Below are 17,324 nucleotides of genomic sequence, written 5' to 3'. Positions count from 1 at the left end.
TCTAGTCCTCAACCATCCTTCAAATTAAGGATGCCAAGTGCTTTATGATGTCATGTACGTACCTGTTTGTTGCTAGTTGCTACCAATATTAATTCGTTTCACATATTAAAAGACGGTTCCATTCAAGATTGATTTCACGCATCTAAAGATGTTTGAGCTTTTCGACTATCGGTTTTGGGTAACTCAAGCTAACCATAAACAAGCAAGATATATAAAAGTAATAGAGAAAAGGTTTCCATCCACAAACCTTATTCACTCTCTATTTAACCGATTTTAACTACTTTTGGACTGTTATTGTATTAGATTTCCATTTACAGTAACTCTTTAATCTCAATTCCTCACCTTCTTTCTACTTCTCTCATGCCCTCTTTCTCTCCTTCCGCTCTCTTTCTCTCCTTCCACCTGCTCCGCCACCCCGCACCGTGCCCTTCAAATCCTCTCTCGGTCCTCTTCTTTCTGTGACTCTCCGATCCTGCTCCACATTGAGCTCTTTCACCAGATCTAGATCCAGATCCGATGGCTATGATGAGATGAGACGAGATAACGATAAACTCTGAGTATAGTGTTCAATCCTAACAACCTCCTCTCTGACAAGTCTTCAATCGAGCGCGGCACCACCTATCGGACCAGGCACCACTGATCGGAGCTCTCTCTCTCTCTCTGCCTGTCTCGCTACCCCTTTTATCTCTCTACAAATGACACCGATCCCATTCAAGCAAGGTCCCAGCAGCACCACCTATCGGACCGGGCACCGGAGCTCTCTCTCTCTACCTGTCTCGCAACCACCTTTATCTCTCTACAATATTGATCGTGTCATTTTACAGTATTCACCTATTAATTTACAGTATTCACCTATTAATTTACAGTATTCATATTGTGATTTATAGTTTACATCTGTTAGTTTTACTGTTTATATCTTTTAAATTTATAGTATTTAATTTTGCAGTGTGTTTATCTCAGTTTTATAGTGTTTTAGGTTTCAGATTTTCAGATTTACAGTTTTATAGTTTGCATCTGTTAGTTTTATAGTTTACATTTGAAAATTTTATAGTATTGAAGTTCTATAGTTTGCATCTGTATGTTTTATAGTATGTGTAGTGTTAATTTATAAGATATAGATGCATATATAAATATTAATAATTGAAGAAAAAAAATTAATTTTAATTTTGAAAAAGAAAATTTGATTCAAAAAAATTAATTTTGTATAATTTCCGGTATTATTTTGAAAAACTGCAAGTTTAAAAAATAGTTCAGTTTTAAAATGTTCTAGAAGGTTTTAAAACTGTCTTAACTGTAAGTTAGAGAAGTACATCAAGTGGTCCCACAGCAAGTACAATTAGTTTAACAAGTTGTGCAAGTATACAAAGTGGTCCCCTTTAATGTTAGAATTTTAAAGTGTGTTTTCTATAAGATTAGTTACATAAGTTTACAGCATTGAATATAAAATTTTACAGGATTTACGCAAGTCAAATGACAATTTTTCTGTGGACAAACTATGAACAACTAGTTGTAGACAATTAGAAGCTTCCAAAGTAATATGAGTAGAACTAGGGTGTTCTTAAGTTCACCAAGTCCCTTGATGAACTCAAGTCTAAAACTCATCGAATCGGTTTCAAATAACGAATCCGAATCAATTACAAGTGATGCGTCTACGTGTGAAAATTTCAAACATTCAAATTAATTTAGTATAAAGTCAAGTGGTCAAAATTAAAGTGTTAATAAATTAATTTTAATGCATTCATTTTTTAAACTTTTTTTTGACCACTTGACTCTATGCAAAATTAATTTCAAAATTAAAAAATTTGACATTTAGACACATCACTTGTAAGGTAGACAGATTTTAACAGTTCAAATTCGTTGTTTGAGGCCGATTCAATAGGTTTTAGACTTGAGCGAACACCCTAGTTCTACTAATATACAGTAATGCGATAATGGTATGGAATTAATCTGCGGTAGCACTTTGATTATCCCTTCCAAATTTTGGTTAAATGAATATCCAATCGATTAGGATACACCCAGAATATACAATTACATGAAACCCATCTCAAGCAAGTCTAGCTCCCCTGCCACTTTCAATTTAAACATTGAACTATATCATAACAATTAACAAACGCTAACAAAGAAAACTGTTTCCATAAAAAAAATTGCTCAACAACACCTACAATCTGGTATGGTTAGAAAATACTGAGACATTGCTTTCCGGAAACGCTTCTTGTATTGGATTGGAGATATAATGGTAGGTGATTTATTTTTGGGGCCACCTAATATACCAGAGGCCTTGACCAACGTCTCAAGCTGCTTATCCCAAGTATATTGCCTCATGAAATCTATTATTCCAACCACAAGCTCCTTTTGTTCTTCATCTATCCCGACAAGAAGGGAATAGTCCATTACATCCGCCGACTATCAAAGAACATATGAAATAATGTATGAATAAAATTTTCATTAAAAGTTACAAAAAAAATTTAATGGAAAAGGCAAAAAGTCTCGCTTTCAATATTTCATACTAACATAAATTAAGGTAAACTCCAATATAATAACAGATTTATCTTATAGATCCTAAGTAAAAGCAGATTAGCATTGATTATGTGCGCATTAAAGGATCAAAGTCTTATATGGGTAGAGTGCTTAGCATTCATTTATTCATTCACCTTTCTTTTATTAGTTGTTTCATAACAAATTATATGACATCATCACTTACAGCAAGAAAAGAAGTATCATTCCATATGGCTCTCTCCAGTTGTCGTTTTGCATCGCTTCCAAGAAAAATGGGCTTTCTCTTGAGAGCTTCTAGGAGGTTCTCGTCCAATAAGACCTTGTTTTCTCCAGATGTGTCAGAATTGTAACGGGAACGAAGTGAGCCTTTTAAATCATAAACCCGTGATATGTTTCGTTTGAAGAATATATTCTCCATTACCATTAAATCCATTTTCCATTCTCTCCCACCTCTCATGTTCTTTGCACTCACCTAAAATACAGAAAAAATTAATAACACTAATAGAATATACTAAAACGAAAGTATCAGTATCTGCAAAAGATACTAAAACAAAAAGTAAAACTACCAAGTTCAGTGCATTTATTTCCTAGAAGAACTGCATGCAAGTAACTAAACAAAAAGAAAAATACTTTACATCTTGTAAAATAAGGTGCATCTATATGAAGAATTGACAATTGTCAGCAAAATACGCAAAGTTTGTTAAAAAGAAAATAAAAAATTGATGGGAATAACATATGTGTTGACGTTGCAACTACAAGTGTGAAGTAGGTTGAAGAAGATCCCAAAGATCTATTTCAACAAAAGTTTTTCTTATTCTTCATGTAAAGTTAAAACAATGAGAGGGACAATTTAAGCCTTCTAAAGCAAATGGAAAATATAGGATGAAAAGGACTACTTTCATGCTATCTAGAAGCATGTACCATAACTTGCAAATTTACAAAATTGGTCCCTGAACTATCAGTAAACTACCTATTCTTATTCATTTGCATGACTACAGGCATTATTTTCGCTGACAAGGACCGGCCGGTTCATCTATAGTAGTTGCCCGGAAGCTAGTTTACTTGGGTTCAGTAGAAAAGAATATTGGTTTAGAATGGAAAAAGGAGAAAGTGAATATTGTTTTTTTTTCTTTTGAAAAGAGGCTGGGTCAGATGGGTTCATAGAACAGAATGGATCCAATCTGGTGCGATTGGAAGTTGAGGGGATGATTTGGTTGTTTAGGGAAAATATGGGGATCAATACCTGGATTTTCTTATCATATGTAAAAAGCTTCTCTAGCAGGACATCAAAGATTAAATTTAACATTTTGCAGTAGTACACTAAGAAACTAACCCTAAATCTTTTCAAGACAGAGAGGCTTCACCTGATAAATACCGAGGATTTTTGCCAAGCAAGTGGGGCTGCCAGAAACCAATGACCCGTTCATGTACTTGAAATACTCTGGTGCAAACTCCTCAAATGACTCCAGCTCAGTTTTTGTCACCTGCTTCACAACAAACCTTTCATCAAGCGTCTTTGCGAAATACACATTGCTCTTTCCACCTTTTGCACTCCACCTCTTGCAACGGCACAATGACCGCACATAATCCAACTCGGCCTCACAACACTTCTCTCTGAGATTTTCAAATTCCTTTGCAAAATAACACGTTACAGAGAACTTAGCTTTGTCACCTGGAAGGGCATTTTCATCTTCAAATGAAACCCTAGCATGGGTCTCCCCAGCTTCCACAGGGGCTAAGGATAATGCATGAGATATGATGCTAGTTGGTTCATCATCATACACAGCAACTGCCACATCACTGTACTGAGCTTGTGGTAGCAGCAAGCGGGCCCTGTCAGCTCTGATGTTAGAAAGACAGGTGATGTAGATGGGGGAACATGCTATTAATATGTTTGAATTGTCTAATTCTCCCGGACTTCTGTGAGATAGGGCCCGCTTCATGTTCGGGAAATCCCCAAAAGAGTCCACCGATTTGACCGGAACTGAATTTAGAGTGTCTGAGGTGGATCCCCCAAAAACCCTTTGCCGGAGGCCTAAAGATGAGTTGAAAGAATGGACTCGAACTGGGGTGATGGCCTTTCTAATGGGACTCACTGAACCCGTTTTGGATTCTGCCCAGCTAGACCCAATCCATGCTGAATCAATCCTATCCGACAAGCTTGATGTGCATGAACCGGCTTCCTCTGGTTCATAGATTGGATCCATGTAGTGTTCTCTAGAGGGACTTCTGAGATCAATTTCAGCTATATTCTCAGTGTTGTTGAACTCAAGTACACGAGGACTGGATGCTTCCAGTTCCTGGGACAGCAAAGACCTCCTTGGGATTTTGAACGAAAGAGTTTCTGAAAAAAATGGCACGGATTTAGGAAGAGAGCAGTGTCCTTTGATATCCATGTCAATCTGGAACAATCGGCGGTCCCAGATGTATGCATCTATGAGAAGGTTGCATTTCAACCGATTGAGCTCCATAACATGAACTGTTGACCAAAATGGCTGGAAGTTTTCTTCCAAAAATGGTTGCAACAGGACCTGAAAGGAAACGAAAATAGTAATATTATTATCAAGAATATTAGAATGTTTAAAGAAAATCAACAGAAACAAGGAAAAGTTACACTTACATCATATGTATTCCTTTCCATCTTAAGCACATCCTTTAGCTTGATAAGGTCACTCTTAGCACCTATAGCCAAGGGTTCATCCTTTGCCAATGAGTTATTTTTCTCAAATCGGTAAAGCAAGTCAAAAACCTCTGCATGAAGACACTCAACCTTGCCATATATCTGAGAAAAGCAAGTATGTTTCTCTAAGAACATTTAAAAAAAAAATTGTCATTGGAGGTAAAGACAACACTTTTTTACAAGAAATAAATGTACCACTTCAGCTTCTCTTCTAATGCATTCTTGAGGGACATCACATGTTAAATCTAAAACCGGCGGTGGTAAGCTAACTGATAAGATATCAATTGGAGAATACTGAAAGAATGCTACCATACTCCCAAATCTACATATACATAATAACAAAAATGAAAAACTATATACAAATTATAACAGTATAAATAACCACGCACTTATTTACAGCAACGGAAACAAACAACATACCCATAAAAACGAAGACAATCTCTCGGGAGAGAATGGCCACAAGGGGCAACTCTGTTTGCAGTGGTGTGGTTAGAAAAACTGAGTTCTAGAAACTTCCCAAAGGATAGACTCCAAGCGGCCCTTGACATTACGACCCTTTTTGTGGCGGGTGGAAAACTATCCATCGGGTCACACCTCAAGCAACGGTGCCACATCCATATCTTGCCGTCCCGCTCACCAGGTAACTGTACATCTGTAAGTCGTCTTACACTAATTGTTAGGTTTCCTTGTTGGTGTCTGTAGCACCTCACGTGAGCCTGTGACGGCTCTTTGCAAATTTCACAACATAATCTCTAGTTACAAAAAAAAAAAAAAAAAAAAAAAAAAAACTATGTTAGCACAGTAGACAAAATGTAATTATTATTCTTTTTATTTTGAAATATTTAATTAAGCTGTTGTTCTTTTACCTCATCAAACAAATCTTCACAGAGATAACGCCCTAGTGGCTTGTCGGAAGAACCATAGAACTTAATGCGCAACAGACGAGCCTGCTCACAGACCATACCTTTTGGGACACATCTACTAGACATAGAAACTAACATACTCTGACTGTTGTTAATGTTACTATCATTATTAGTAATTTTCAAATTTACATTTCCTTCTTTGGGTCTATCTAGCTGCTTATTCTGTTCACCAAAGGGGAATGCTAGATCGTCCATTCCAATTTCATTGTTGCCAGAACTGGAAGGAAATTGGGGGATGAACGAACCTTCATCTGCCAGAAAGGATGTCTCCAGTGAAAGATGGTGTGCAGCAAATAGTGCTAACTGTACCACACGCTTGACTTTCTTTAATTCTTCCCAACAAGTGCCCCTCAGAAGCACCTAATGAATGTAACAGCGCAAAATGCTCTTTCATAAGCTTCAGTGAATATTAAAAAAAATTCTCTGGTTAAAATTAGCATAAAATTTGAAAAAAAAATTAGCAAATCCTCGTAATATCCTGCATGCACCTGCAAAATGGGAAATATCTTCTACAACCTCCAGAATTCAGAAAATATATCTATGTGCACATAAAAACCATGACAGGTTAAAGCAGGGTGACCCTTTGTCACACTTCCTTTTTAACTTGGCTGCTGACAGTCTTTGTCAAATGATAAAAAGAGAAAGTGATGTGTTATCTGGACTAGGACCTGCCTTGCACTGTTGTGTCTGCTTTTAACAAAATAGGTGACAATTACTGCTTTTTGAAAAAATAATAATAATAAATAATGACAAACCCTTTTCCAGGTACATTTCTCATTTTTTAAGGGCATGCATGAAATTTTAAACTTCCTCATATATATACTGATTACAAATGAATTAATTACCGTGCAACCAAGGCGCCTAGGGCAGCCTTCGAAGAACATCAGAGTCTTGGACTTAGGACTTCTTTTGGGTGGGTGCTGTGTAACCTTCTCTATGTGAAAATCCCGACAACGCCCCAGTTGGGCCTTCCCAATGCTGTCAACTGAGGAAATTTGTGCACCTGTGCACCTCGATATGCGCTCCAGTAAAGGCCTCTTCATATTCAAAACTAACGATATTTCCTTTGCTAAAATCTCCTGTGCATAAGGAGAGACACTTTTTTCTACCAGAAGCACGTGAGGCCTCAGAGCTGATATCTTCTCGACTATAGCTTTTAAGTGATCATTCTCCTGAATTGACGAAAGCAAATATCGTCTTTTTATCACTATTATATAAAACAATTCTATTTTTCCATTGTGATAATAAACAAATACTGTCAGCTTCTTGTTATTAACAAGTTATGTCCAAAGTGTGAGGTTTCATGGTAAAAAAAACTAAAAAAAAGGTTTAAAACTACACCAGTTTCAAAATTAAATCCTCAAGTTCAATATAAATTTAAGTTTTTATCAGACTCTTCATTGAAAATAAGACTATTTTCCTTATGAGGCTAAAAAATAATTGCCCAAGAGCTCTAAAAAACTCCTGATGTTCACATTTATGTCTTTAAGCTTGATTTAATTTTTAGAAAGCAAAATAAATTTTTGAAAAGATTTATAAAAATTAAACAGGATACAGGAGCCAAAATAATTGGCAAAGGAATTTAGGAAAAAGGAAGTACCTGTTGAAGCACGTTATTTAAAGAGGCAAGCTTATTCGAGACTTTCTGGTACTCAAGAGAACCTCCTAGAAGAAGCAATCTAGGATTTACATGTTGCGAGACCATGCGCTTGTGCTTCACATTCTTCGAACAAACCACACCTTTTATAAATTTGCTACAATGGTGAAAAATATCTGTAAGTTTCATATGCTGCAATATATATGGTTGGTAGCATAACATACAGGAGGTAGGGACTTGTAAAGTTTTATTGACCAAGCATAAATCCTTGGTGTTTTTATCACGTCATCGTGCTATCATCTGGTTAAAGGCATGGCCATTCTCACAATGCGAAATGCATCATAACCAGCACTCTGACATAATTGATTGGGTTCTAATTCTGCATGCAAATTTCAGATTTTACTTTTGCATTATCAACTTATCATATAATAAGAAAAATGAAAAAGTGGAAAGAAACTTTGTTTTTGGCCCCCTCAACTAGTTCACAGTTTAGTTAGGTCTTTTAACGTTTCCCAGCTCAATCAACCCCCCTAATTGTCGCCCCTGTATCAACCACAGCCCTCTGTTGATTAAAGAAGATGTGGCACCACATCATCATTGATTTGGATGCCACAGAGTGCCATGTTAGCATTGGACACAACCGGTCTACTAGATTTGCGCCATGATGTCACCATGTCATCACCCCCAGGTGCCACATTAGCACCAATAATTCTAAAAAAAAAGGGCCATCATTGAACAGTATGAAAAAAAAATAGCGGGCCTATTGGAACAAAGGAAAGGTTTTCCTAGCACATTTAAATCAAGTCCAATAGTTCAAGAGGTAAAAAAGTAGATGGTTCTCAAAAAAAAAAAAGAGTATGCATGCCATATGTACACACAAACCTATCGGATGGTTCCCCAGAGGCAATGCATTTGACCTTCACATAATCTCCCGGATCCATGCTGCCACCTCTTTTTGTATCAGGCTTCACAAAATTTGCCGCCTGCCACGCTAGCGATGACACAATTTCCAGCCAACTCTCATATTTCTCATAAGTTTCATTTTCCAAGCTAAATCCTTCCCCGTTAAGCAATTGGGACACAAGTGCCCTAAAGTGAGTATGCATTGTTCCCCCTAAGTTCTCCTGCGCCACTTCAGTTGACCCCATAATAAACTCATCAGACACAAAACTAGAATCAGAATCAAAACCAATCTCATGTCTATCTTCTATTTCATCAAATAAACCCGTTTCCTCATCTGTTTCATCCTCGGGCCCAGGAGGCAGCCAAATCTTATTAGAATCAAAATCAGCAGAATATTCTCGATCAAAGAGAATACTCCTTTCTGATTTGGGTGTAGTGGTGTCATCCCTGGTTGGGCTGTTTGTCATACTAGTTGAATCGGAATCGGAAAATTCTGGCAATAGACTCTCGCCTATCTGTGCAAAAAATTGCTTGTCAGATTCGTCAACTTCTTCTACAGAGCCCCTATTAAATTACAAGAGTGAAAAAAAAAAGTTATCAGTCAATTTATCACTTTTGCACTACCTAATAGAATGCATGCTAAAAGACAAGCTTACCAAAAACTAAACACAATTGAAGAAATTCTTGTAAGCAATATTGTTGTATTTAAAGAGAAAGTTAAGTGGTTTATATTTCCATATAGGCCCGATTAATCTATGGGCGCCTCCGGCATAGCATCAAGAAAGCGAAGTAAATCTCAGTAGTATATCGGAAGCATTGAATGCTTGCTATTTAAATAGTGGGAATTTTCTGGAGCTTATTAAAACAACAAAGCATCTTTATCTTTAATGCTTTACACTTACTTAATGTTAACAAGCACACTAATCAAATTTTGAGTTCATTGATTAAATTTTTGCCAAATAAAAAAGATTTTACCAGCAACTTGCATCTTACATATCACTAGGATTTTTCTTATGCAAGTTTCACAATTTGCTGAATTTTATCATTGATAAATAATTTGCTCCATTATTTGAATTTTAGTGACTATATAACAATATCTTGAAAATAGGAAGTTCAAGGACATGAAGTTCGTCCCACCTATATATTCAGGCACCAGCAGAGAAGTCTGTCTCACTATTAAATGAAAGGATATGTTTTTCTCTCGCGTGGGAAAAAATTACCCCGGGCTTTCCCACCCATGGGAAGCTGCCACATGTGTGGAACCCTGTATAAAACATTCAGAAAAATTATTCAAATTTTCTGAATTTTTTCATACATGGTTTGTACATGTGGCAGCTTCCCATCGGTGGGCGATCCCGGGGCAATTTTAAGCAAATTTCTTAAATGAAAGCCTTATTGGTCCCACATTTCAGTACTGACAATTTTAGGGGTAAGGAAACTAAGTGCATTTGAGTGCTCTCTGTGGAAGGTGGACATGCATGGGCTACTGTGGATTTTTTCTGTTATTTATCAAGCCGGGCTTGCCCCCATGAAATTTGATTTCTGGTACGGTCATTATTGATGAAGATACATACATGAGGCTATGTGTATCATATTAAAATTAATCATATCAATGGTTCTTGTTTTGGCCTTTTCAGTCTCTTTGTGGGATGGAATTCTTGTCCTTGTGCTTCCTATTTTTCGACGGCTTTCTATAACCTAAAAACTTAAATATGCATGTAGATAATATTAACTAAAAATGATTGGGAATTGAAGCCAACTATGAAATCCATGCTTACATGGCTCCCTAAAGTTTTTCGAACTGTTAAGGATTTTAGTAGCTATTGTTTCCACTACTTTTTGTAAGTTGGCACACTTCATTCACTGCTTTAATATGTGCTTATGAGATAAGATTTTCCCTTATAGACCAAAACAACATCAGACAATATTGCTGTCCAATCATTATAATTTGACAAATGTCAAAAGTATTGAATTCATTCAATCAAGCTCGCTAAACTATTTCATTAGGCCCTCAACTGTTTATACTAGTTCATGCATCCTTTTATAGTTAGTCAAAATTAAAATTAACATTATCATTTGATGACTTTTAGCAAGTCATGTGAGATTTCATGACTTATTTCAGTCTTAGTTGGCATATATATGATTATTAGTTCACAAATTACCTATAGGAATGTACTATTCAAAAAGTTTAAGGGGCTAATTCAAACATGAGGGCGTATTTGGATGAAGGCTTGGGTTAGTGAGAATAGTGAGCTAACCCAATTTTTAGTTGGGTTAGTAGAATAGCATGCTAACCCACAAAAGACAAACAAAGAATAGTCCCCTTTTGCTAACCCAAACACATCCAAACGTAGAATAGTAGTTCGGAATAGTCGCTAACCCGGGTTAGCACTATTCTTTGGTCAGCAACATGTCCAAAAGTAATTGAGGGGCCAACCAAAATTTATCTTTTCTGAAATCAAAATCCAATATTTTGGATGGTACATATCATATTTAATTCATTTATATTCATCACATGACTTGACTCAAAAGTTTACAAAATTCTATGAAAACATGTCCATAAGGCTATTTATTGGTAAATTTTTTACTTGATTTAGAAAATATGATCATAATTGTCAGGTTAAAAGTTTCTCGAGAAATCCTAGCCTGTTAGTTAACACCTACATTAAATGCTACTAAATTTAACCATTACAAGGAGTTAGAACAACAATATAAAATTTAAGTCAACAAGGCATAAAAAATTCCGTGTATACTCACAATCCAACAATTGTTCAGCAAAAGTATTTAGATATAACTAAATGCACAAATGTAAAAACTATAATATAAAAAAGAACATATATTTACCTTCCAGTGGAGCACTGGAGAGGAGTTGGAGAAGTGAAGAGCTGCCGGCCAGACAAGCGGGCCACCTTACTCCTCCCAGATCTCAATACATCTGACTCTGGTGTGTTGGCCCCACTTTCAGTGACATCTTGGTCAATTTCCATTGCAAAATCGTAGCACGTCAGGCGTTCAGCACTGGAGAGTCCAATTTTCACCGGAGATTTAGAAGGAGGGGTCCTGAGCTCTGCCATGATGGATCGTACTTTGTGAACCAGGTCCTTGATGTTGAAATCAGATATTCCCATACACCGAAACCGCTCTAGACTTAAAAAACACAGAAGGACGGTTTTTGTATGCCTTTTTTTTCAATTTTCTTTCTTCTTCTACTATAACACACTCAATTAGTATCAAACGCAAGCCCTTCGCTAAAATTTCGAAAGGTACTAAAATTAATGGCCTCCGCTAACAAATTCCAACTCCTGAGAGACCAAAATTTCTCCAGAAGTTGCAAATACCCTCTACTCTCGCCAAACTTTGAATGTATGTACATAAACACACACACACACTGACACACACAACTAGATTCTATCACCTAAAGACAAAATCCTGGACAGTTTGCGGTCTTTTCTCATCAAAAAGCACAAAATCGCTAAATGAGAGGAAGGATCAGAAGGAGAAAGAGAAGAAGAAGTAAAGCGAGGAAGCCATGGCCTTGGTTAGAGACAGTAGATGTCATTCTTTTCATTCCCTTGGCTTTGTTGAACAGGAGAGGGTTTTATAAAGAAGAGCTTGGTGAGTGAATGGTGAGGTATAAATGCAACGCGGAATAAATAATTAGAATACTATTTTATATTTGGGTTAAGGATTTTCGATTGAGACGAGGGAATGAAGCCGAGAGGCGCGCCTTGCTTGTGTTGTGCAAGGGAGAGAGAGATGGGTGAAGAGTCGGTAGGAGAGAGAAAGAGAGAGGTAGAGTGAAGGACACTGTTAAGTGTTAACACATTGCGCGAGAAAAACTTTTTCAAAAAAAAGAAAAAAAAAAAATATATATATATATATATAAACGTATGTTGCGCGAGAATGAGCGTACACTGTTAACACGTTTTCGTGCACCCGGTGCATGAACGTCGAAAACCTGAGTGGCTGGCGGGAACCTACTCGCCCGATCGGTGGTCTGTTGGAGTCCATGTGCTCTGAGGTAACAGAATTTATCTGTTTAGATCGGAGCCGTCCAATCAGAATCCGAGTCAATCTGGTCTCAGATGGAATGCATGGGATTCTTGTAAAATTAATGTGGATTCTAATCAGACGGTCTGAATTTAAACATAAATATTGCCGTATCTTAGGTGATTGAATTCTAGTTTGTTGTGCAGTGATATTCAAAGAAGTTTATATTAAAATTATAGTAAGTTTGAATGTGAAATGTTGTAGTAGTAATTAAGATGGATTACAATATAAAAATTGTAAGTGTATGTTCAAGTTTGATATGAATCTTTGTTGATATGTATTTTTTATAAGATTCGTATAGAGAATTGATAAAAAAAATGTCATCTAGCTAAAATTAATATTTTTTTTCTATTTATTATATTAAATAATAAATTAAATTTAAATTTTTTAATAGTATGAATGGATATCATATAATTGATGTGTTGCATTTTGACAAATTCGTAGTATATAAACTGTAATATATAGCAATAATTTAAATTCAAATCATTTTGAAAGGCGAGCGATAATTTAATTTATTCAATCATTAACTGTGATAAATTACATGAAGAGCATTGAATTAATAAGTTTTTATAGAATTTAATTTATGTGGGCATATAATTTATCAATCATTTAAAATATGAAGTTGCATTACAGGTGTTCCACGTTCAGATTTCTACTTTTAAGCTTATTGGATTCAATTTTCAAAATCTCAGATAGAAGAACTACGCAAGCGTCTCTAAAAAATAAAAAAATAAAAACTAACAGGCAATATAATTTTTTCACATCTAAACTTGAATATCTGAACACCCTCATTCTACAACGTCCTCAATTTTAAAAATCAATTTTTTTTTAATTACCACCTCAATAAATAAAAATTAAATAACTACCATCCACGCTAGTTGAATTCATGCACCAATACAAACTCATGCGTCAATTGGGGAAGCGCATCACATCCGTGTGCGGACTAGGAAAGAGCACCAAGTGGTGCTCAGAACAAAATCTATCAAAATAAAATTTGTTGAAAAAAATATATCTCGTGCTCTTCCCCAGTCCGCACACTTACATAGTGCGCTTCCTCAGCTGGCACACATGCCTGTATTGGTGCATAGATCCAGCTAGTGTGGATGGTAAGTTTTGAATTATGAAAATATGAATAGTGGTTAATTAATTTTGAATTATTGGGGTGGTAAACTGAGGGAAGGGGAAGGGAGAAACACGGGCGGAGAGGAGATTTCACTGGATCCGTAGGTTCACTCTGCTCTAGAAGAGGTGAAATGGAGAGAGAGAGCAGAGGAGAACGCTAGATTGCGAAGGGGAAAGCCCTGTGGAGTTTTCATGAAATCATTCACCCACAAACGAGGTGAAATAGTTTTGGTTTTCTCGTTTTTATGGAGCGCAGTCCAAAGATATTTCAGTTTTAAGAAGATGTTGAGAAAAAAAATAGTCTCAATGACTGTCTTTTCGAATTAAAAGTAAAATTAGCCTAAAAAAATATCATTGAACAAGCTACTATTTTCGAATCAACAAATCACTGAGGTGACTCTGAACTGTTGTAGTCCTTCGGAGGTCATCTAGCCATACAAGCAACATACAATTTTTTTATTGCTACAAAAAAAAAACTAGTAACTTCATTGCTTTTGCACAACAAAGAAAAGCTTAGCAAGCCACAAAATTTACACAAATAAAAAACAACTTTCGTTTCTCTAAAAAGAATTTGGTCGCTTTGATTCAAAACCTTAAGAGATAAGCTAAAGGAATGAACTTTTTCTTCTCAACCTCTCAAAAAGCAACAAATGCTATTTTTTTAAAGTGCGTTATAAAGATTTTGGATGCTATGTTGTTAAAAGTGGTCGCTTAAAAACCAAACGTTGAAACTTAATACTCTTTTTAAACTTTTAGATTATGAAAATCAACTCAATTAGCTTAAATATAGAAATTATTTTTTCGAAGCTTAATTATTAAAAAAATGGATTTTTTTTTTATTATTCATGCAACCACTTCTAAGTAGGGATTCTTTTTTTTTTCTTAATTATCATCCTCTCTTACGTCTTTGTAATTTTTTATATGAAATTTAACCTTTGCCAATATTATTTATCATTTTTTTTCAATTTTGGAAGTACATCAACAAATTAATGATAAGAAAAAACTAAATTCGTAGAAACTTAAAATAAAGTCAAAATTATTCATAATATCATCTTTCGAGGACCTCGTACAAAATATACTAAATTTAAGGCTCGTCTATAACCATGCAAAAGAACTTTTTTTTTATAAAAAACATAAAAAACGAAATGCCATTTCTTATGGTTTTTTTTACAAAAGTCATAAGAACCGAAATGTTATTTCGGTCCCTTTTTTTTAAAACCCAAATGGCATTTCGGTCCCAGTCATTTTCACAGATTTCGAGAAAAAATACATTGAAAAATTGTAATAAAACCTGGATCGTATTGCCATTTCGGTCCAAAAAAAAAAAAATCGGAACCGAAATGACATTTCGGTCCTTACAATTTTTGTAAAAAAAAAAAAAATCATGCTGGTTTTGTAAAAATCTTTTTTCTAATTATGGTTTACAAAAGAAATTCCATGCAAATGGCGACCCATCTTTTGTACGGTTGGTGAACCAGGTGTAGACAAAGACATGAAGAACAAGAGCTGGGACGAGACCTGTGGATCATTAGTTGGACCGAAAGTTGGCTGCTCTCTGTCGCTTTCGAATTGCTGATTCGGACGATGGTGTGGTGTACCTCGGTAATATGTTAAGATTCTATGAGATCCGGGGTTTATTGCTGAATATGTGTTTGGCTCTTTGCCCGTGGTAATTAATTTTCAATTTGTTGTTGTGGTATAACGATAAGTATATTTTCAGGGAAGCTGCTATCAATCTTTCACAACAAACAAAAAAAAGAAAAAAAAGAGAGTATATTTTCAGGAAAGGAAACAGAAAATTGAGATAGAAGACTGCATAAATAATGTTATTTAATTTTATTTTATAAGAGAGGTTGATAGTAAAAAAAAATTGTAAAAAAATAAAAATTCGAAAGGACAAAAATTAAAAAAAATTAAAAAATTATACGGGAGTGCCTAGCATCTCTTTTCATGAGTCCGACGAGTATAATATCAGTGTCATATGATATCAATTTCAAAATTTATTGGATATACTCTACATTATTAATTAAAACCGTTCAAACCGATTTACTTTATGAGTGATGTGTTTACATTCAATTTTTTATTTTTTTCGAGTTATTTTAATATTAAGTCAAGTAATCAAAAATGTTGAAAAATAAATGCATTAAAATTAATTTAAAAAGTGTCATATTTGACCGCTTGACTTGATACTAAATTTATTTTAAAAATATAAATTTTGCACGTACTAGTGATCGGTTTGAACGGTTTAGATTCATTGTTTGAAGTCAATTCAATAGATTTCAAAGTTAGTGTCATATTAGCCAAACTCTTTTTTTTCTGTCTACTTCAACCACGGTAATGCGTTTTAACGTAACTTTTTATAACTAAAACATAAATTTGAAATTCAAAGGAATATTTTGGTTAGTTACGATTTTATTAGCTGGAAAAAAAAATGATGCGCCATAGTATATACCAAAAATATAGTTTATCAGAAAATCTTGAGCGAGAAATAAGATATGAACCGTATTAATTTAACATTTTTAATTTTGTTATATGTTTTCAATTGTAGTGATTGAATATTTATTTTATCTTTGACAGATACAAGATGTATAATATAACTACTACTATGATTTGCACTAAGTCAACATTGTTTCCATTAGACTTTATTATACTAATTGAATTTTTATTTATAATTTGGATCCAGTACCAATTTATTTTAATATTATTCATAGATATTATTGAATATTTTTCTTTGTACAAGTCTATTCTTTTTATGAAAATATGTCATATTCTATGAGAATTCTTTTTTTTTTATTCTCTTATAATATATTTTCGTTGCAACATACGGACACGGTATTAAATAATTAAATTATTTGAACTCCAATCTATACTTACAAAAAAAAAAAAAAAAAAAATCTAGCATTAAAAAGACACCCTGGCATCGTTAAACAGTCACATTAATTGATTCAACAATTAATGATAACTATCATGAAAATTAAATGCAAAATTTTCTTCCAGTCAAAGGCCCTACAGGTTACAGACTTACAGCTATATAAACCCCACTATCTCAGAGGAAGAGGTGCACCGTTAGTTATGTGAAAATTATTAACTACAACAAACACTAATGCCTTATTCTCTCTCTCTTTTTTTTTGATGAAAAATAGGGATCTAAGACTCTAAGTTCATATATTATTCTCTTTTTATCCAACAGATCCATTGAATTTATTTTTTCATAATCAAGTCCAATTTTTTTTTTCCTGGATCACTTATCTATGACAAATTGAAAATTATTATTTAAATGAAATTTTGACATACATCTAATTAGATCATTTATCCATGTACATCCATTTGATATTTTAAAAAATTATCATTTAATTAAACAAATTACATGTCTTTTATTTTTTAAATAGTCATAGTATCAAATTTTGACCGATTTGAAAGTCATTTAGCATCAAACAATTTTAAAATTATAAAAGGTCAAATTTTAATAATTTATGATATATGACCAATCAAAACAAAAATTGATTCAAATTAATTCATATATGCTTTATTTAAATAATTGAGAACAAATTTA

At 34.5% G+C, this 17,324-nt stretch overlaps 1 protein-coding gene across 1 annotated transcript; it reads right to left on the bottom strand.

Annotated features, from left to right (window-relative positions):
* Positions 1 to 1,937: 1,937 nt before the first annotated feature.
* Positions 1,938 to 12,398, bottom strand: LOC144573854 (putative 1-phosphatidylinositol-3-phosphate 5-kinase FAB1C). Its single transcript, XM_078323622.1, has 11 exons — positions 11,444 to 12,398; positions 8,579 to 9,163; positions 7,700 to 7,853; positions 6,945 to 7,271; positions 6,043 to 6,459; positions 5,597 to 5,928; positions 5,372 to 5,498; positions 5,117 to 5,278; positions 3,861 to 5,027; positions 2,702 to 2,968; positions 1,938 to 2,403 (listed from the first exon to the last, which is right to left on the bottom strand). Exons 1-11 carry the CDS (start codon positions 11,725 to 11,727, stop codon positions 2,149 to 2,151), a joined length of 4,077 nt encoding a protein of 1,358 aa, XP_078179748.1. The 5' UTR covers positions 11,728 to 12,398; the 3' UTR covers positions 1,938 to 2,148.
* Between the last annotated feature and the right edge of the window lie 4,926 nt (positions 12,399 to 17,324).

Source organism: Carex rostrata, chromosome 22, assembly GCF_964058835.1.
Source record: "Carex rostrata chromosome 22, lpCarRost1.2, whole genome shotgun sequence".
NCBI classification, from domain to species: Eukaryota; Viridiplantae; Streptophyta; class Magnoliopsida; order Poales; family Cyperaceae; genus Carex; species Carex rostrata.
The sequence above is the reverse complement of the archived record's forward strand: the minus strand, read 5'-3'. Positions and strand labels throughout refer to the sequence as shown.